General features: G+C 46.1%; 1 protein-coding gene across 16 annotated transcripts in view; it reads right to left on the reverse strand.

Annotated features, from left to right (window-relative positions):
* The window catches only part of LOC129125855 (uncharacterized), an 86,151-nt gene that overhangs the window by 59,621 nt on the left and 4,154 nt on the right, over window positions 1–22,376 (reverse strand). For 7 of the 16 annotated variants that reach the window (XR_013184237.1, XM_077185901.1, XM_077185897.1 and 4 more), the window contains one exon: window positions 643–764. The exons of 3 other annotated variants lie outside the window; for them this stretch is intronic. Coding sequence is in view for 8 of the 13 variants with exons in the window: in XM_077185901.1 (XP_077042016.1) it covers window positions 643–764 (122 nt within the window). In the remaining 5 variants the exon portion in view is untranslated. Of the gene's footprint in view, window positions 1–642; window positions 765–20,418; window positions 20,552–22,376 lie in introns of all 16 variants that reach the window. 6 more of the 16 variants (XR_013184236.1, XR_013184235.1, XR_013184238.1 and 3 more) reach the window with 1 other exon arrangement.

Consider the following 22,376-nt stretch of genomic DNA (forward strand, 5'->3'; position numbering starts at 1 on the left):
AGGCTCTGGCTCTATAGCAAATAAAAGGTCGCTCCACTTTTACCACAGCTACACAAGGAAAACTCTATTTTTTGTCATTCCGACCCTAAATAGAATTGGGAACTGGAGGTTATTGGGACTCCTGCTGGCCTTTGACACCCAGCAGCTCGGGAATCAGCAGTGCTGGGGGGGAAAAGCCCCCTCAGAGGCAGAGTTGTCATCCCCACCCTCCATCTGCGGCCGTGCTGGGAGGAAGGGCTGACCCCATCACCGCACCGCAAACACCGCCGGAATCAACAACAACAAATCCAGAAATGAAAAAGGAAACGGCCTGTCAGGAGTCAGGTCAGCCCATTTTATTTGCACATGTGTCAGGAAAGATAGAAGGAATCGCTGAATTAAATTAAATCAAAGCAAACCTGCTAATTAAAACAGCTAAAATTATGTTTGTGAAGATGTGTGACTGGTTTCCTGCTTATCTGCAAATAAGCCTCCCCATAATATAAACATGTTTCCATCTCCACTTCATTTATAATAAGTCTTTAGGCAGATTGTAATTAGTATTTTGAGTTTCTAATAGAAGATCTATTGTGCTGCTGGAGCAATATTTTTCCTGACCATCAAAATAGTGATTATTTCTGCATCAGTCTCAAGGGTTCTCACCTGTTCTTCTCATGCTGGTCAAAGTCTTGCATCCAATTTATCAGAATCAAATTGGGTATTTGTCTGAACACCATCATCTTCAGAACATATTGCTTGTAGTTAACCACTGTATTCAACTCCACCTACAAGCCAAACCAGAAATTATTATCAGTTCTGCTTGAATTTATCCTGTAGCTGGATCCTCATTCAAGATTTAAAGAATTATCATGATAGGAAATAGAAAAATGGAGTCAAACAGAAGTTTTGAATGTAAAAAAATGGTACTATTTACAAAAATCAACTTTTTGTTTCTATTTTACTTATTCCCAAGTTTGCAGTGCATAATTTTATACAAACCCAATTACATAGCTCAGTGATTTACTGGCAAAGCTGGCCAGGAGAAAATTATCTGGCTTTAGCTAATGTGTGTGCCTATTTACAATCAAAACAAACCCAGAGAAAATTGCAAAATGGCCACAGAGAAAAAAAAATAGTCACATCAGAAATGCACCAGAGGTGACACAGTTTGCAGGATGAAAAAAGTTCACCTTGTATTTATTATTTCACTGGATGAGCAACAAAGTGTGGGCATGGGTACAGATTCAGCCTCCCAGATCATGCACTATTTATTTATTTCAGTATTTATCTTGAAGCCTGGCTGAGGTCTCAGTGGTTTGGAAATTCTGGTGTTTTCTTTTTGCCCTTTCCATCATTTTTTTGGGGATTACTTTGCACAGTTGTGTGGGCTCTGTTCACCGGGATTGCTCAGCTGTTTACAGCTCCCCTGGCTCTGAAAAGGTTTTGAGATGCAGGTTTGGGAATGCAGGGTTTGGGATGAAGGTTTGGGATGCAGATTTTGGGATGCACTGTTTGGGATGAAGGTTTGGGAATGCAGGGTTTGGGATGAAGGTTTGGGATGCAGGGTTTGGGATGCAGGGTTTGGGATGAAGGTTTGGGATGCAGATTTTGCGATGCAGGTTTTGGGATGAAGGGCCCCAAGGCCCCAGAGCTGTGTGCACATCCCAGTAATAGGGGCTGAGTGGATTTTGGGATCTTGGAGATGAAAATCATAACCAGCAACACTGCAATAACATCTGGGTGTTATTTCTGCTGACAAATCCTATGGGTTTTGTTGTTGAAACATTTCTGACCCAACACAGAATGCCTGGAGGGAAGCACAGGATCTTTTCTCATTCGTAGCAAGTGACATTTCTAAGACAAAAATACAAACCAAACCTTTACAGTTTTTTTTAATCATGCCACAAATTATTTCAGATTATTGTATGATTTTCCCTGGCACTTGGTACAACTCTTCAGTCTGAGATTTTGCTGGATGTGGCCCAGAGTTCATTTACTCACCTCCAAACAAGAGCTGCCTAAAAATACAGTAAATTGCAAATATGCTAAACCCCAAATTTTGCTGTAATTGCATGTGCCAGCGCTAAGTCCTGCATCAATGAGAAACCCCACTGATGTCAGCAGGACTTGTGACAACACAAGATTTTCCTCCCTTCAGCACAGCTCTGAAACTGGATCCTGGGTGAGCACATTTGAGTTATGTGGATTATTTGTGATTAAAGAGATTTGGATTAAATCACAGCACTGGTTGTCTCCTCAAGAACACCCTGTTGGGACCTCACTGATGTGCAGCAATCCAGGTGACCTTACAGAATTTTACAACCCAGAGCAAGCTCTGAACAACTTCAGGGAACAGGGATTCTTTTAGCTCTGCAAAGATCAGGTTGTAAAACGTAAGGAGTTAAAATGCTGCTGTTCTGATTAAGGTTTTTCATGCTTTAAAATTATAATTCGGGTGACAGGGAGAAATTTTTCTTGCAGGGGAAGCCAATCTCAGCTCAACTCCTTGAGCTCTGTTCCATTCATCAGAATGGAAAACACGGCTCCCTGTGCCTTGTCCTAACACACAAGAAAATTCAAATAAAGGAGAACAATGTCTGAATACAGAAATCCACCAAAATGCCACCAAATCCTAGCTCACCCTCCACTGCATCCCGGCACTATCTCACCTGATTTTTAAAAAATATCTCTGTGAAACCTTACTTTTCATTACTACAGTCAGTCTTCATTTAACCCAAAAATAAAATCTATAATTGCTTATATAAATGAGCAATAGGATTAATCATAAACAATAGAAAGTGATTTCTTCCTCTCTGGAGGACACAGCTGAGAACAGAACTTGGTGAAATGACTCTCTACAGTAACTTCCAGCTCACCAGAGCTCAAGTTGAACTCCAAATGCTTCACACAATTCCATTTTTCTGGAATTCTTTAATACTTCAGCAGCTTGGGAGCATCTGCCCTGTGGATGCTGATACACAGCCTCATATCTAACACAGGGAACTTTTGGCAAATGCAGCCACAGAGGTCATGAGGGAGAGAGGGAGGGAGGAAAAAAGGCCTAACGGATATAAAGAGACCCAGGTTGCCAAATTCTGAGGGTTTGGCAGAGCAACAGAGATAAAGGAATCAGCAGCCCAGCTTTGCTGCACCGAGCTCCATGCAGAACCCCGTGCCTGCCTCCTCTGGATTAGGCAGCCTGGGAGTTCCTGGGCCCACAGATAACATTGACGAGAGAAAAAGGAGAACAAGGGAAAAGTAATGGGAATACTTTTCTGAAGTTTGCTTCAAGTTATCCAGCAGCTCAAAAAGGTTTTCAGCCTAAGATACTTCATAAAATTTTCCAAAGGCTTGGAAAGGCTTGGGGGTGGGAAGCTGTTATATAATCCCTTAACACCTCCAAGAGTTTGTGCTGCTTTCTCTCCCACGTGGACACTGTAGTAAACACTGTGCTCTGAACCTCTGCATTCACATTTGAGCTGAAGGACTTGGCTGAAGCAGCCAAGCTGTGGTGAAGCCACAGGTCTGGAAACTTCCTCCCCTTTAACATCCATCCTCTCCCACCCCGTCCTCTCCTCCACCAAGGACATTTTTAGTAAGATTGCTCTGCAGCTAATTACATTGCCATGGCATCCAAGTACCACACAGTCACGAGACCTTCTTCTTTTAACAGCCCTTGGCTTTGCAGAGAGGAGTTCATGGGGAAACATCCCTATATTTGGAGAGCTGAGGCCCCAGGTCAGAGCCTTTGCCCAACTCTGCAGGGGAGAGAGTGGCCAGGAAGCCAAAGCAGCTGCATGGCCACCAACCCACCCGGCCCTGTGCCCTCTGAGCCGCTCCAGGAGGCAGCTCTGGCATTCCAAGAGGAAACCTTGAGTAAATAGAGCCAAGCACCAGCTCACCTTGTGCACTCTGCGGCCTCCAGCAGCCCTCAGAGCCGTGCCAGGCTCAGGGGTGGCCCCAGAGTCCTTCTGCAGGAGCCCTGGTGCCCCTGGTGCCCTGCCTGGCCCCAGCAGAGCCCACCCTGCACATGGACAGGGGATTCCCACCCTGAGCACCCCAGCCTGTGCCTCTCTTTGCTCTGCATCAAACACATTCCTGTGGCAAACCTGAGGGAACCTGGGCTTTTGACAGGGCCATCCTCACCAGTGCCCTTGTCTGGGGCTGGGGTTGTACTCTGTGTTATCCACGTGGTGCTCCCTGACTCTGAGTTTCCTACAGGCAATGCTCTGAACTGAGACACCTTGCCAGGATTTCCCTGGAGCCCTCACTGCTGTGACCTTGCTGGGAACCTGACTTTCCCCAGACAGCTCCGCTGATCCCTTTCAGCTCTTCAAGAGCAGAGCACTGACTTGAAAATCTATTTTCCCCGTGCTATTCCTCCACACAGAACCCAATTACTCTTTATTTCTAATTTCTCTCAGCAGTTTCTCTCATCTGTTTCCATTTGCTTCCTCTAACAGATTCTTTAGTCACATCTGTGCTACTGCAAGAGTTTGGTCATGACTTACTGCAGCCTGGTGTTTATTTGCCTGTTCCTGCTATTAGATCAGGTGAAACCTGTGTGTTATCTTTGGTGTCACCACCTCTCACCACTCTGATGTTCAAATATTTCTTGCGCAGCATTTTCACCAATAATTACTTGGAAAAAAAATATAAATATATAAATTAATATATTTAAGAACCACAACAAAACCTGGAGCAAGGGGATTAAGCCCCACTCATGGAAAGCACAGTCCCACCTCCAGGCACTCCACCAGCACAAGTTGTATGAGGGAAACAGGCTCAACCACAGCAGTTTGACAGGCTCCTAATTTATTCAATTAACAATAAACTCACAGTACTGCGTCCTGAACCTGTCAGCCAGCTGAACTGAGACAACCAGCTGAATACTAAAATCTGCTCTGCCACTCAACTACCTTGGAGCTGAGGGCTGCTAAAATGGAGAGTGGACCCAAAGTAGCCACGAGAGAGGGACTTTGGCCAAAGGTTTAACTTGCTAGAGGTGACAAAACTTGTTCCAACCTGTGCCAAAAAACTGTGGACATCACATTGTCAGTCTGCTCTACATCACTCAACATGCAATACTTGCTGTGGCAGACAGATTAATTAATAGAGATAACAGAAACAGTAGTATATAATCATAAAAGAGAGAGCAGAAACCACAAAGGACTACAGCTTCCCTATGGCACAGCAGTGATTTTTTTTTTTAAGTGTCCAGTCCCTTTTCAACAGCATTTTTAGAGGAATAGCAGTCAGCCAGATACAGCCACAGATAATCAGTGGTGGATAAAGAAAACCCTTCTCCTGACAATCAGCATCTGCACTTTAAGCTGCAGAAGAAACAGCTGCCTGGCTGTTCATTAGAGAAGGGATTTGCCAAACACCCTCCCTGGTGCTCTGTTATGCAAGGTAGCACGATGTGTGTTCTCTCCTTCCTCAGAGATGGAGCCTAAAAGCAGCCATCGTATTTAGTCCTCCCATCCCCCTAAATCTTCTCCACAAAGGACACTGTCACCACCAAAGCTCTGCAACAAGGATCGTTTATATATCTGACAACCTTTAAACCCCCAAAGAAAGGCAGAGGGAAGCGGTAAAGCTCTCTGAAGAGCTCTTTGGTGGAACAAGCAGAATTATGAGCAGCAGGAGAAATATGAGTAATTAAGACAACAGTATATCTATATCTTACAGCTGACAGAGTGAAGCTGCAAGTTAGCTCTGGGCAAGATGTTAGCAGAGGAAAGAACTGAGCAGCCTGTTTCTAATGTTAGTGTTGAAAAGCCAGCCCAGGAAAAAGGCTAAAGGGACAATTTCATTAAAAAGAAGGAAGTAGGTTGGATTAAGAGAGCAGTTAGATGCAGACTTGTAACATTAAAGGAGCAGGTCAACAGCTCTCTGTCACAAGACAAGCAATCATTTGGGGAATCAGCCGATGTGCCACTCTTGCTGTGCTCAAAAGAAAACGCTCTCAAATTATCTATGGGTGGCTTATAGAGAAAATTAATGCTGGGGAATTGCACCACGGCACAAAACAAAGCCCTGGGGTGCACGGAGGCTGCAGGAGAGCAGAGCACAGCCAGCCAGGATGTTTGCCACCAAACAGCCCACACCAGGGGCTGGCTTTAGGCAGCGGGCACCGAGCAGAGCCAGCGTGGTGGCCAGGACACAGCTCCACTCCTGCCTGTCCTGCACTGCCTGGGCTGAGCCAGGGCTGGAACCACCCCAGGAAGGGCTGGGGCTGCTCCCACCCCACGGCCCCTCTGACAAGGGCATCCCCTGGGCTTGGGTCCTGCCCCGGCTCCTCATGCTCCAGCGACTCCCAGCTGGCAGGACAGCCCTTTGTGGCTCCAGCAGCATGGTTTATAGCAGCCCTGGGGCTGTGTTTTCCATCCAGGATATATAAGTGAATTAGTGGAAAATTCGAGCTTACACAAATCACAGAGCCAATGCTCAGTTTGTCATGGCCAGGCAGAATTTTCTCCAGGCTCAATCCACAAGGTGTGGGAAGAAACTGGGGGCTGCAGCCACAGCTGGGTTTGGAGCTGGGAAGTGCTGCAGATGAGAGGGGCACAAAGGACCAAGGGCAGCTCCCCCATCCTCACAGATGGATTGTGTGGCTCAGTCACCTGGGGCTGGCAGAGCAGGATGTGGGGATGTTGGGAAGGAGCCTCCCTTGCCCCCCAGGCTCCATCTGCACAGAGCAGGAGTGGGAATCACCCCGAGTGCAACATTCGTGCTGGAGAAATGGCAGAGGGGCTGCTCCAGATTCCCATTATTGTAAACAAGAGCAGCATTTACCCAAATGATAAGAGCTGGAGCCAAAGGGCACCAAACGAGGGTCACCAGCTGCAAGTGCTGCTGCCACCCAAGGAGAGGAGCTCCAGCTGCAGCAGGATGGGGACAGGGCAGCCTGGCAGGTGCCAAAACCTCTCTCTGTGGGTATCAAGGGATTGCCCTGATGTGTCTCTCCCAACATTTAGGATGTTCCTGCTGTGCCTTTCTTTATTTGCACCTACAAGCCCCAACACTTCTCAAGCATTTCCCTATCACCACCACCAAAACTGATTTAGATAAAAATACACCTGGAATAGGGGTTTCACAATGAAGCACAGCACAGGTATTCCCTATTTTCCTTCCCTGCTTTCTCATGGATCATGCCATTCCTGACCATCCCATCACTTATTTGGTGTAAAGAGCCTGAGGTGGAGGGTTTTCTTCCTTCACACAATGCTCTGCCATTTTTTCTCCTATAAAGAAGTGAGTGGGGCTGTGCAAGGAGCCCGAGCACCCTTTCCTACACAAACCTGTATATTTCAAACCACAAACTCTAATGACTCCTTGAAATACACATTTATATTCAGCCCATAAATCAAAACAGAAAGTCAAATCCTGCCTGGAGATCGAAATCCTCCCGTGAGGCTCTGTTCCATACCCAGGGAGTCACAGTGCCTGTGGATTTCTGCTTCAGCCACATCCTCACACTCATTGAGAGCACCACAGGATGGAGCCCTTAAAAAACCCCACAAATTTCTCACTTTCCCAAGCACTACAAGGCAGCTAAAATGAGGGAAAATGGCCTCCTGTCATTTTGTTGACTTGCCAATGAGTTTATTTACCCACTCAGCCCACAGAGCAATTGGAAAGGCAGAAATGGTTAAAATCCCACCACAAGGCCAGGAACAGGTACCAAACTTTCTCCCTGTGCCAGGAAAAGACAATTGTGAGGCTGAAACTGCTCATCAGCTGCTCTTCCCATAAAGGTGAGCATCCTGACAATTCTTTGGGGTATATTCTTAGAAAGAGAGCTCAGAATTTCATGTTATTATCATATTATAGACGACATTCCTTTGATAAAGGGTCAGAGATCAGGAAGACAAGAAAAATAAGGAAATAAAGCCCAGTAACAGACAGATCTTTAACTGGCATAATTGGACACCCAAGTCCAAGGGAACTGTGTCCATTAGCAGGAATGGGTGATCTGACCCATATGCTTTGCCACTTTTAAGTGTAAAGATTAAAACAAGGCACCTAGCAGCAGAAATGGGTTGCATTCCATTTCAGAGAGGCTCAGGTTGCCTAAAATTCCAGAGAAATTTCCAGCCTGCCATCATAAAGACTTCAAGGCTGTTTACCCAAACTTCTCAATAGCTCCTTCTAAAAAAGGATGATGAGCAACCATGTTGGGTAAGACAGATTTTTAATGTAATCTGTTTATAGTTTTAGAACAATTTCCAGAATAGAACATTTTTTAAATGTCCTGAGCCTTTTGCATTCTCACTTTGATCATCTCCCATCACGTTATCGTTCAGAGCAGAACGTGATGGAGCCAGGCTAACGAAGCTGCCAGAAATGACATCAGAAAGCCAAGTGACCTGAAAAAAAAGTGCTCCATTTGAGCACCACGCTCTACTCAAACATTTTCTTTTTTTATTTTTTAATACATTTTAATTAATGTTTTACTTTCACTGGATTTATCTTACTTGCATGCAAACTCAGAGCTTGGTCTCAGAAAAAAGTCCTATTGAAAACAAAAAAAGCTTTATTTGACCAAAGGAAGACTGTAGGAGGTCCTCAGATAACAATAACTAACAATTCTTTTTGGGGTTGAACAGTTTCAGCAAGGACCACTTTCTGAGGAGGTTAACTCTAAATAATAATTGTGGATTTTGCAGCCTGCGGAAGGCAGAGATTGCTCTCTGACAGAGTTTATATTGCTAACCTGATGCCAGCAGACAGCTGCAAAAATGAAGTGATATCAGTGATAAAAATATTCTTTCTCCATGCAGGCAGGAGGAATTGCATGGAAGCAAAGGGCAAATCCCAGTGGCCTCCGTGCACACCAGATCCAGCACATGAAGACAGGGCCTGGCTGACGTGGCACGGCTGATCCCTGCACCTCCTGACTCACTGAGTGCTCACTTTAAAGATTTTTTAACTCCTCACATCAAATTTCACAGAGATATCTTGCATTCCTTAGAAAAACTTTACCTGCACGAGATCATTTTCTGCCCCTTAATTCAAGCTGTGTCAGAACTGGCAAATAACTTGGTTAAAAAATAAAATATCATAACGATGCCCCCACCCCCCCCACCTTCTACCTGACGTAGAAACAGATAATTTCTAGTACTAAAAGTGATTAAATTTGGTGCATTTCCAACTTGTATTTTAACAATGCATTACCTCCTGAATTGCTGCATAAATATTAATAGACAGCCTGCTATGGAACTTTTGCCCGTGGTGCCCTTGGAGAGCCACAATCACAGCGAGGGGAGCAGAGGAGATGAGAGGGAGCCCTGGCAATGGAGGCTCCATCCCCAGCTTCACAGAGCCACCCCGGGTCAGGCACTTTCTGTGCAGTCTCACAGATCAGCACCATCTCAAAGCCTCGACTTTGTCTGGTAGGAGATGAAAATCTTGCAGCCATTGATCTGCCCCGTGCTCGTCTGAAATGCAACCACAAAAACCCCGCCGGTGCCAAGAAGAGCCGCGCCGATTTCCCCCCAAATTAGCCAGATTTTATTTTTGACATAGTGAGTGCTTTTAAATTTCATCTGCAGATGTTTGCTCCTCTAATCACCTCCAAAACGGGTGCATGGCATTTATCTACCTGCATTTCCTGCCTCTGATATAATCTCATTAAAAGTCACGGTGGCTCCAGCTGCCATTTGAAAGAGGCCAAGTGCCCACAGATCCCCTGAAGTCATGCTCAGCCTTCATGAAAATTGGCCAATTATTTAGTTCCCTAAATATGGACTTTGGGGGCTGAAATTCAGCATATCCTTCTGGAAAACCTTTCTGGTCTGCCATAAACCAGCTCTCTGAGAAGACAACACTATTGATTTTTGTCACCCTAATACGAGAACACCACTCAAAACCTTAAAATACTGGCAGTAAAAGGCACGAGGAGAAAATATTTCTGCCTGCAAACATCTACTGCCCAGCTGTGTTTTGGACACAGGTGGACTGTGCTAAGGGTTAAGTTAATTTAACTTTCACCAAGTTAGAAAGCTCTGAAAGTTTAATCACAAATGAACTCCAGTGGGCAGTTTGGTAGCTCCCAGACAAATATTCTCATTTTCATTCTTTATAGGCACTGCTCAAATCCTCATAAACCATATTTAAGGAGGGAGAAATTTCATGAGGGGAGGGAGCTGTTTTATATGACAGAATAAGAGAAAAAGGCAACTTACTGTTTTAAAATTTAAATCCGGCCAAATTACCAGAAATGCTGCTGGAAACAGAATGCTGAGAATTCATTATTTTGTTTCAAAGTTAGTTTATCATAAATCTGCCCTCTGACACGTAATAACTAGTAACATTTCGAAGGTTATTTGATAGTAAGTTCAACAGTGTAGGTGACTGAACATGTGAGCTGCATGATAATGAGTCCCAGGGGAAATCAGGCTTTAGGATGCAGGGTGAAGCATCCCTAGGCTTGTATTCAAATGGAAAAAACATATTCAAAAGTTTATTGTTTATCTCCTAAGAACATCAAATAATACACAGGCCTTTGAATCAAATGCATAAAGCACACTGGAGGACTATTTGCTGGGGGAAAAATGCCTGATTTGATCCAAATTCAAAAAAACTAATAGCTCGTACACTGGAATGCACAGAGTGGTTTTGATATAAAAAGTGGAGGGGAGTTTTTGGGTTTGTTCTTTTGCAGAACTGAGAGGCACAGCCAGTCAATTTGCTGCTGCAGCAGGCTCTAGGAAGAGGAGCTCGACAGCTTTAAACCCAGTTGTTCTCAAATCCTCTGCCTTTGGGTACAATAGAGTCCCTTAAGTGTGACAAATACAAATTGCCCTGCTCGGCCTGAATTTCTTCTCCAAAACACGGTGGCAGTAATTGATTAATTTGTAGTGTACAAACTAATTTGCAGCCAATACTGAAAGTGAAAGGGTTTGTTTCTCAGCAGGGAGGTGGGGTGCAAACACCCCGCTCTGCCAGGATGACGCAGTCCCACCCCTCAGCTCGTTAAGCTCTTACCTAACGAATCCTGGGCTGCCTTTATCCAAGTCAGGGCTAGTTTGGGCACTGGCTGTGCTGGAAAAGCACGTGAGGCAGGACTTTTTTATTTATAAACCCTCTGCGTGGCAAATGGCAAGGGCTGGGACATTCCAAGCCCGTAACCACGCAGCCACTGGCACCCTGCCACCCCTCTGGGAGCTGGGATGGAGCTGCCATCCCCTGCCACCCCTCTGGAGCTGGGATGGAGCTGCCATCCCCTGCCACCCCTCTGGAGCTGGGATGGAGCTGCCATCCCCTGCCACCCCTCTGGAGCTGGGATGGAGATGCCATCCCCTGCCACCCCTCTGGAGCTGGGATGGAGATGCCATCCCCTGCCACCCCTCTGGAGCTGGGATGGAGATGCCATCCCCTGCCACCCCTCTGGAGCTGGGATGGAGATGCCTTCCCCTGCCACCCCTCCGGAGCTGGGATGGAGCTGCCATCCCCTGCCACCCCTCTGGAGCTGGGATGGAGCTGCCATCCCCTGCCACCCCTCTGGAGCTGGGATGGAGATGCCATCCCCTGCCACCCCTCTGGAGCTGGGGTGGAGGGATGGGCACGGAGCACCCACCTGCTCCTGCCCTCTGGGCACGACCCAACCACAGCACCTCATCACTGCTCACCTCCAGCAGTGCTTCCATAGGTGGCAAAGCCTGTGGAGGAGGGATGGTGTTTGAGGATCACGGAGTGTGGATATCTCAAGTGCTGGGTTTTCATCTCCAGAGGAACATCTGCCCCATTAAAAGTGATCAAACAGGACTCCTGCTGTTCAGGTGCACAGCCATACCTCTCTGCCTTGGGGAATCACAGGGGGCTGAGGCTGGGAAAGACCTTTAGGATCATCCTTTTATAGTTACACAGCCCCCTCTGCCTCATAGGCTGCTATTTCATAGTTTGGACATCGAGAACAAAATTAGCCTTTAATTTCAAGATACCTTTCAATAATAAAATCTATTTTTCCACACATCTTTTTAGATTGTCCTCCTTTTTTAAACTCATTGCTTAAATCGTTATATACCATGTGCTTGAACAGTGAAAAGTTACACAACATCTCTCTTACTCAACATCACCCTATCAGTCCTAACTCTTAATATTATGATTACTTTTTTCAGAGATGCAACTGGCAGAGCTTTCCTGACATGCCACAAATCCTAATTATCATCAAAACTCTAAATTCTATGTTAATGAATATCAGGGGTTGAAACGCTCTTATCTTGACAAGTTCTAAAATATCCACTGAATGTTTGTTTATTCACTTCCTATATCAGTATATATTTCCAGACCTTAACTTTGGGAAAACAACAGCATTTAAATAAGCAATGGCAAAGATAAATAAAACCAAGCAAACAGGCAATAACTCTGTCTAAAATGCTTTTTACTATATTTAAGAAGGAATTACCACAGAGGAGATGATTGAACGCTAAGCTATCTGAAAGAAAATAGATTTAGATGGAGAACTTTTTTGGTCCATTCCTTGAAACCTAATCTTACCCACTGTCCAACTTTTGCTAATGCTTACACGTGGAAGATGCACTGAGGAAATTGGGGCTGTATTAAAATAAGACACAAAAAAACCAACCGCGGAGCTGCTAAAATGAAAATTAAATATGAACGAGCAGAACCGGATCAACCTCAAACTTTGCCTTTGATTCCAGAAAAGAGTTAAAAATGCTCTTTGGAACTGGAGCAAGCCCTGCCCAGTGGTGGGATATGAAAGTGTGCATAAATCAGGGGCTCATTTTCCTATCAGGCGTTCGAGCTCCCAGCCCCGTTATCGGCAGCATCCGCGGATCCGCGGCGAGCGCTCGGCTCGGGCTCCGGCCTCTGTGTGGTCTTTCAGAACTGTCGTTATCAGCTTTCTGTTTATTATTGTGCTCAGTTTAAAGGGAATTTGCCAAGTGATCCCTGGACTCCAATCTTTAGGCCTGTTGTCAGGACAAATTAATTTCTGTGGAAACCCACTGTGCCTCAGATACCATCTAGGAAATGTAGGATTAATGGAGTCCCTGTACAACACGCTTTGTAGTGCGCTGCTGGGGGAGGGGAGCGGGGCTGCCGAGGCACAAACCTCACAAATAAAGCCCCTGCACTTCGGGGCACTTTGAGGGGACTTCGTCTGTTTTTTACTCCATCAGCTCACATCAGTAATATTTAAAATTAAAGCCCGCTCGTCGAAAGGAACAGGGCAACTTTTAACAAAAAGAGCAGTGAATGGAAACTCTCAGCTGCCAAAGAGGAGGGACCTGAGGTCTAATTATCAATATTTTTTATTTTACCCACTCAAGCCAATCTCATCAGTAGGAAAAACAGGATATTAAAAGAAACAGTCTCCTGTGAATCTTACTGGAAAATAATGAAACTCCACACATGATCCTTTGGAAAAGGGGTATTAAAGCTGGATTTCCTACAGGGCTGGGGCATTGCTGTGCTAGCTGACATTTGGGGCTGTTTTTAACAAATGTGTATTATTTCATTGTTGAAAATGTCTGTCTGTTCTTGCAATGATTAAACTTATAAAATTATTTTTCTGGGGGGAGAAAAAAAGAGTGGTTCTGTTGAGAAGAGAAGAGAAGAGAAGAGAAGAGAAGAGAAGAGAAGAGAAGAGAAGAGAAGAGAAGAGAAGAGAAGAGAAGAGAAGAGAGAAGACTCCAATATGTTTTTATCAACCTTTTCTCATTTTCAGGAGGATGACTCTGCCCATGGTGAAATGTCCAGGTTTAATATCAAACACATTGGGAATTCTTGCCCTTATTATTTTCTCTCCAAAGATAAATCAGTTGATAACATACAGGACAAAGACAGAAGACCCACAGGTTCACATTCTCTGTGGTTTTACATCTCGTGACTCCTCTGTGGAATCAGAGAGTTAAGTTAGCCCAAAATGGCACAAAAACACCAATGAGATCACAAAATAAAAATAAAAATTAAAAAAAGAGCTACCTCTCCTTTCCAAGAGCTAAAGCAAAATCTGACTTTCTAACACGTTGTTCCAATATTACCCTGTCAATAGCAGGGCTAATTTGGCAGCAAAGCATTTTTAGAGCACTCCTATACCTCCCAAGCCTGGCAGATGCAGAGGCTGCAGCTCCTCTACAGTGGCTCTCCAGCTCACAAACACCTCCACACACTCAGCTTTTCCTCCTTAGAGCACTGCAAAAATCCCTGGCTCCTGTGTGACCCCAGTTTGGAGCAGCATTTATGAACAAGGTTCGTTTTGGGAGGTTATTTCATCAGTCCTAAGCTCACTTGCATATGAGAACTGCTTTTGTTTTATTCACTATTCCAAAAGAGTGTGTTCTTCCCTAACTAAAACATTTAATCTTGAGAGACTTTTATGTGCCCGTTTTTAACTATTGCAGAAATTCAATTAACTCCATAATTATGAACACAATTACCATGGAGTGTTACATGTGATTTGGTGGTAGCAGTTACATGGCACACACACTCAGATTTGTGATTTCAAACCTTACAGCAATGATAATAAAAGTCAAAAATTCCCCAATATCATCCTTATTCTTTAGATTGTGAGTATAAATGTTTTTTTAAATGCTGTTCGTATTTTTTTTCCCCTGCTCATGGCAGCAGGGTAGGAATGAGACAATCTTTAAGGTCTTTTCCAACCCAAACTATTCCAATATTCTATGATTTTTGTGATGAAAGGTTTTATTTTAGAAAGCACATTATATGCAACCAAATAGGCTGGACTGACAGCTGACTGAAGTCACCCAAACTGTGACAATTCACCTTCAACCTGGCCCCATTACCTTATTCCACTGCAAACTCCCAGCAAGGGCAGTAAACGGAGCCCCGGCAATTTTTGCACGGAGAGGGAAAGAGAAACTAAAATAAATTAGAAAAAAGAAAGGAAAATACATAAGTGGGAGGATGGGGAACTCTAAAAAGTGTTCAAAACTTTGCAGAGGGGCACTGGCAAGGAGCTCAGTGCCCAGCCCAGGTGCAGGACGTGCCCGGCTGTGCCAGGGGCTGCCTGGCAGGAGCCACCCCACAAATCCTGCACGGGTGGCCACGAGCTGGGGCTGTGGCAGGAGCAGGGACTGTGGCCACTGCCAGGCTCACCCTGAGCCCTCTCCTGCCTTGGAAGAGCTAAAACACACCGGGGTTGCTGCAAAGGATGAGGCACCAGGCAAGGCAAGCCAGGGCTCTGAGGATGTCACATTTTGGGGCTTTAAGGCTGACGTGGCTGAAAGGAAAGTTTAGGAGGACAGGTTGTAGTCAGGGAAACAGCAAGTTCAGGATGGGCTCAGGCTGAGTACAGAAATACCTGGCTGATGGTCACCATGCCAAAGCCCCCACTCACCCTCTGCTGTCCCACAGCTGAGGATCTGTGGCACCTCTGGGCACAGGAATCTGCTGGCTCCTCATGGGTCCTCCCTGCTCCCACCCTCATCACATCAATTCTGCACATGCTGCACATCCAGGGCACGTTCATTGCCAGGCAAAACCAATGAGGAGAACAAGGATCTCACAGAGGCTTTGATTATCTCAAACATTACCCAAAATCACTCTGACGTCACTCATGCAGCCTTTGGTGACACTGCACAAATCCTCTGCTCCTGCAACCCAGCCTTGCTCCCCAAATTTCAGCACCACCCTGTGCAGCGATGTCAGCTCAAGGTCCAGCCCCACATTTTCCTCTGATCTAATTTAATCTAATACAACCCCATTTCTGCTGACACAGCAACATCTGCACAGATCTCTACCTCACCCAGGCCTTCCACCAGAGCTTTGTTCCACAGGTGGCAAAACCTCCCTCAAACTGCACCCAGGGCTTCATCAAGAGATGCCCATGGACCCCGAGCACACAAGGAATCAACAGTCTTTTACCATAATCACTCTTCAAGTAATTGAAAATCAGAATTACCCATGTGGCTTCTCTACATAAAAAGTGATCTGCAACCCTCCAAATCTGAATTCCAAACATGTTCGTGTGAAACATTCGAAATACAAAATGCAGCTCCAGCTTAGTCCTTGGTGGATGTCAGGCACGGCTGGAAAACTATTGCAGGTGTTATTTTAAATGAAAAAAAAGTGAAGAGTGTAATAAGAATGGAGGTCAAAGCATTTCCAGACTTGCCAAGGGTTAGATCTCACCAACAGAGTAAAATATTTAAGCTTTAACAGAAAGCTATAAATGCAAATATATATAAAATGAAGCATAAAATAGGCTTCTTATAGAAATTCATCTCTCCTAACATGAACAGTACAAATATTTCACAACATGTCAAACCCACTGTATCTGTACATTCATGCTTTCCTCACTCCTGGCTCTATAACCACACAGAAATGTAATTTAACAGCACTGGGAACAGTTTTCCAATCTTGGGGCATGGAACCTTTATCCCAAGGACCTGGTTAATAAATGGCAATAAATGTAAACAAAAGGCAGAAGGAGGAGAGAGCAGCAGAGGGCTCAAACCCAGCCCAGCTGCCCTCACCCTCAGCCACCCCCAAAGATCACCCCAGACCCATCCCTGCAGATCGAGCTGCCATGTGGCTGTTTTCTAAAACAACATCTCGCTGCTGTGGAAGAAATTCAGTCCCTATTCCTCTTTAATATTCATATGGAACAGAGCTACATTAACACTAAGTTTTAATTTCAGAAACATTCTGACATTTACCGAGAACAGATTCCAGCCCTGGTTTCACACCAGGGTTTTTTTTCCATTATCACTGTTATTACTGGTATTAGTATCACTGCAGAAGTGATTAAAAGGTCCTGGATGTCTCATTAAAATAGTCTGGATCTACCTCCCTCTTCAGCACCAAGATACAATCTGTTGTTTTATAAATGGGAACCATCTTCCTGGAAATTAAATTTGAAGTATTGCCTGTTCCTCTTTTCCTTGTGAAATACAGGCACTTTTTGCTGTTTAAATTGAATGTAAGAAATAGTCTAAATATTTGAAGCAGAGGAAAAAATAGTTATTACTGAATGCTGAACGCTCCCCAGATCTACTCATAAAATGTGAAAATAATAAAAGAGCAGCAACAAACCAACTCCTCAAAACTCTCAGGGAGGTTGAGGAGAGAGATCCCTTATGGAAGTCAACAGTTTTGGCCCCTACATCTATTTTCAGGTGTTCATTTCAGCACAAGCTTATGATTTTCTGAAAGGGTTGGTTTAGCTGCAATTTTGGAAAAAGGCATTTTTGTTTCCCGAGGCAGTTTAAGCACAAATGTTGGTGTCTCAGAGCTCTTTTCCATATCCTCCACTAAATAGGAATTCAAAGAGTCTTAGGCGCAGATTAAATGCTTTCAAAAATCAATTCTAGGCTGGCACAGAAGTCAACCAGTCTGACCTCGTGATTACAGACTAAACACTTCCTTAGGAAGCAAAGTGGAGAAATATTTCATGTTTCAGTGATTATTTCAGATAGCAGCACCACAAATAAAAATGAGAAACCACGGCGACATTTTTAAAAGTTTATCTCGGGATTATTGCATGAGGAATTAAAAGAGGGGTGGGATATTGTAGCATTAAAATCCATTAACAAAAGGGAGTGTTCAATAAACAGCTCATCCAAACTCTAACCAGGCACTTTGAATTTCATGGAGTTTTGAGAAAAAAAGAGAATCATATAACTCAGTTTCTACCTGATTGCTCTGGTATTTTTACTTCTGGAACCTTAATCTCAAGACACAAAATGGCAAAGAAAGCAGCAGTGAGATATGTACTTATTCTAATGGCTGAGGAGCTCTTCCAAACTACCTTGGGACTGATACAAAAATAGGCTCCTTCAGCTCCATATTCCTGGGGACAGAGCTCAGATTTAATGCCCAAGCACTCCTGTGCCTTGCAACAGCATTTTTATTTTCCTTCTTACCAGTGTCAATAGCAGGGTAACCCCAGAGCCGTCACATGAACGTTTGCCTTGGTTTGATCCTCTAAATGTGCTACCCAGTAATTAAATCCAGTTTGTATTTTTAAAGTGCACATGGAGAACTGCTCCATGCTGAGCCAAACTGCCTTGCATTTGTCTCCACCATCTCTCAGTTCAGGGAAATCCATAAATTCATTTGTCAAAGGTAAAAATGCTCCAGCAAAACTCCTTCTAAATCTTTTGAAATGGTTTGTTCAAACTCTTGACATAGCGTTTTGCTCTAAACAAATTTCTAGACAACCCCGTGATTTTCCATCTCAAAATATACTGTTTCCCTGCCACGAAACTGGAACAGAGGGTCTGAGAGAAAGGAAATTATTAAGCATTCTAGTGGGTTTTTTTCCAACAAAAACTAAGATAGAGGTCAATGAATAAGTATGTGCAGGCTGGAACTTAAATCCTCTGGGGTGACTGTAGGCTAATTAATAATTAATGCCAGAGACATGGTGTTTGAAATGCAGATGTGATAACTGGAGGCCTGGCAAAGCTGTTCAGAGGAAGCAGATTTGGATGCTATAGGGAATAGGCACTCCCTTGCCGGCTGGCTCTGAAAGCAGACCTGGGTGCAAAGCAGGGCCTATGGTTTAGATTATATTCCCCTCAGCTGTTAATTACCTGAACCTACTTTGAAGTTTTTCTCTTTTTATCCTCTGCATGAAAAGAGATTGGTTCAGCCAAGGGACTTGAAAAAATGATCAAATACATGGAGTAGAGGAGGGGAATAGAACTTCAGATATAAAAAAGATAAGGAAGAAAAACACTCAGGGAAACACACAGGAACATATTAGGAAGTGCCCGAGTGTGGCTCAATGTTTCAAGCGGGTTGTGCTGCTCTAAGTTATTTCAGCCATTAAGCAGAACCCCCCCGTGTTTTAGGAATGGATTTGTTAAAAGGGATCTCTCTCTGTATGTATAGAGTTTACAGTAATTATTTGATGAAAGTACCATAGGTGATTTCCTATGCTATTTTTAATTCAATAAAGTCATTTAAACCTCCTTGTGTTTGGGGCTATTTAATGAGGTGTGCAACATTAGCAGAATCACCAATGAGCTGTTATTACAAGTATTCAGATTTTGCTAAAAAACGCTCATTTTTTGCCAAGGAAGACACGGGCACAGGATGGGCTCCTTGCTGCCACTGCCAGGGAAGGGGGCAGGTGCCCTCAGCACCGCAGCTCCTTGGGCCTCCGGGGGGCACCTGAGGGCACCCGAACCATTTTCACAGCGAGTGGGGAACGGGGTGGCCCAGCAGGACCTGGCACAGGCAGGGGTCGGAGGCAGAGGGGTGGGGATGAAGGCTGGAGAGGCAGGGGTGATGGGGATGAGGACAGAGGCACGCGGGGGTGATGGGGATGAAGGCAGCGGTGGGAATGCTGGTGGGAAGGTGCAGGTGATGGGGAGGAAGCTGGAGGGGACACACAGGTGATGGGATGAAGCTGTGGGGGGGGACACACAGGGGATGGAGATGAAGCTGAGGGAGGCGCAGGTGATGGGGATGAAGCTGGGGGAGGCACAGGTGATGGGGATGAAGCTGGGGGAGGCACAGGTGATGGGGGTGAAGCTGGGGGGGACACACAGGCGATGGGATGAAGCTGAGGGACACACAGGCGATGGGGATGAAGCTGAGGGAGGCACAGGCGATGGGGATGAAGCTGGGGGGGACACACAGGTGATGGGATGAAGCTGGGGGGGACACACAGGCGATGGGGATCAAGGCAGGGGTGCTGGCGATGAAGATGAGGTGAGGATGCTGCCGCATCCCGCGGGCGGCCGGGAAGTGTTTGGGGTAACGCAGAGGACGCCCCTGAGAGCAGGAAAACACCCACAGGGGCTGTGGGTACCTCCTGCGACAGCGCTGTCCCCGCGAGGAGCCCGCGGGACCCGGGGCCGGTCCCGCCGCTCCCCGGTGCCTGGTGCGGGCTCCCCGGGCGCTGCCGGGTCCCTGTGGCCGGAGGGGCCCGGGATCGCCTCTCACCCTGGTTCGCTTTGCACAGATCGCTCCCTTTTCAAAGCGACTCCAGAGTGGCTTTTTTTGACGCTCTTCCCCGCTCGTTAGAGCCCGCCCGTTCAAAGGCGAAACTTCCCAGCAACTTCACTAAAACCCTTTGAACCAGGGGGAAGACAGTGGTGTAATAATTTTTTTCCTGGCTCTACCTTTTCTTTCTTTTTTTTTTTTTCTTTATCCCTGCAGTAGGGTGAAGCAATCTCTGATGAACTCAGAGCTGGCTGTGTTTAAAAATTAATTCGAAAATGCCCGTCTGCAAGGCGCAGGCGCCTCGCATTTACACCTATCACCTTGGCATCGCGGCGCAGCTTCTCCTCCTGCTGATGTGGAGAGCCCACCTCGGCCCAAAACAAGAATTTTTATCCATTTTTCTCTTTCCCAGCACCGTCTTTCACCGTGACGTAAGGAACACGCGGCTGTACTACAGCCTTACGCACAGGGGTACACCTGGGTGATGCCCTGGCTGCCTGGAGGGGGAATTCCCGGTGCCGCCGGGTTCTCCAGCCCTGGCACAGTTACCTGCGGATAAAGCATCCAGGTGAAGGGATGAGTCCGTCCCGAGGTGGAAAATGCCTCGATTTCCGCCAAAACGGGCGTGGGAAGCGCCTCCGTGTCCGCCTCACGGGCGTGGGGTGGGCCGGGAGAGCCACGCCTGGGGGGAGAGGGGCTTTTAATGGAATCACAACAGCCACACGGCTCCCTATTAAATCCTGCTAATTTTCTAGGTGAAGGCTGTGAAGTGAATGTGAGGAAGCATTAAAAGGGAATTGAATTTGCATTCCTTATGCTACAGGCACATGTTTACATGACCTTTAAAACAGAATTAAAGCTGTATCATCAGCAGCTGTAGGCAATTCACATTACTAAGGCAATCAAATCAGAAGGCTAAACTAACTATAAAACATAAATTAAACTGATAGAGAATCTTCCTAATTCACTAGGTTTACTTGCAATTTACTTATCCGCTACTAGTAATTTCTAAACAGTTTGGAGAAGAGGCAGATAGGAAATACTCGGATGTGGCACTCCAAGAACGCGCTGTCCGAGGGGGAGAGCCGGCTCTCCCGGGGCTCTCCATCCGGGAGCGCGGGGATAACACGGGCCCCTAGAGCTCCACGAGGGGACTGCAAACTGATACCTGCATGGCTAAACCCCGGCTCTGTGGGTTGGCTCAAGCCCCTCCCGGAGTCCTTTCCTCTCTGGAGGACCCTCAGAGACGCCGTTGATTTTCTAAAATATGAAATAACTCAATATCCAATACAGCTCGCGTTGCACCGCTGCCTTCTGCCCCCTCCCCCATCCCCAGAGGGACACTTTCCAATGTCTGAAGCGCGGTACAAAAAACCCACAGAAATCGATACCGCCGGTGATTTCATTAAAAGTTTGCAGAGCGCCTTTGCCCGTCTCCGCTCGGGCGCTCCCGGGCGGAGCAGGGCGGGCCCCGGGCACCCCCTGGCCCGGGCAGCCCCCGCTTTGATTTATTCCCATTTATTTCCCGCAGCCGAGGGCTGTCTCCCCCGCTTTGATGGCGACTCTCCCGTGTGCGCTCCGGGGCCCGCGGTGATTTATCGCCCGCAGCCCCCGCGACCCCCCGGCACGGGCAGGGCACGGAGGGGAAGGGATGCTGCAGCCTCCAGAGCCTCGCACCGGCGCTCTGCTGGGCGGAGGGGAGAGAAAAACCCTGCCAGGAGGTGCCAGGGAACCGCACACGCTGGGGATGGGGAGCATGGAGCTATGGCAGGGGCTGTTGGGGATTTTTTTTGGGGGGGACGACACCCAGCCTGCCCCACCATCACCATCCTGCACTGCCAAAGCTCGATTCAATAAGGAAACATCTTTTAGCAACGCAGCCTGGCCTGAAAGTTCATTTTTATAACAGCTTTGGTTGGCGCGATCTGGAGGGAGCGGGGAGGAAACTTTCCACCGAGCCGTAAACACACGAAAGTCTGTGAGAAAACCAAGAATTAGCAGCAGCATCTACGTATTTATAAACGTAAATCTAGGGATGACGAGGCGCTTCAAAATGCAGGAGACGTTTCAATCCCTCTGCGAGATCAGGAGCATCGCTGGATGCTTTGCACGCCGACTGCTACAGCTGGAAAAGCGTATAGTTAAATAAATAATAAATAAATAAATGAAAGGGAAAACACAACACATGAACCCAAACCCCACATGGAAATGGCTCGGTAAGCTACCAAACAGCAACGCAGGTATTTGTCATCCAAGGAACAGAGCGATTTGTCTTCAATGTCTCATTAGTCAACAGAGGTTAACTAGCCAGTGCTCAAATCCAACCCATTCTCCTTTAAACATGTCTGAGCAGAATTCTGTCCGTTCGGGAATTGTATTTGGATTATTTCTAAAGCGCAGGCGGGACGGCCTCTGCGCTGGCAGGAGCTGGGGGCGCCCATCCCTGAGCGCATCCCCCCGATCGCTGGGAGAAGCTTCACCGGAAAATAAAAAAAAAACAACCACAA

The sequence above is a fragment of the Agelaius phoeniceus genome, chromosome 14 (genome assembly GCF_051311805.1).
Source record: "Agelaius phoeniceus isolate bAgePho1 chromosome 14, bAgePho1.hap1, whole genome shotgun sequence".
In the NCBI taxonomy this organism is placed as follows: domain Eukaryota; kingdom Metazoa; phylum Chordata; class Aves; order Passeriformes; family Icteridae; genus Agelaius; species Agelaius phoeniceus.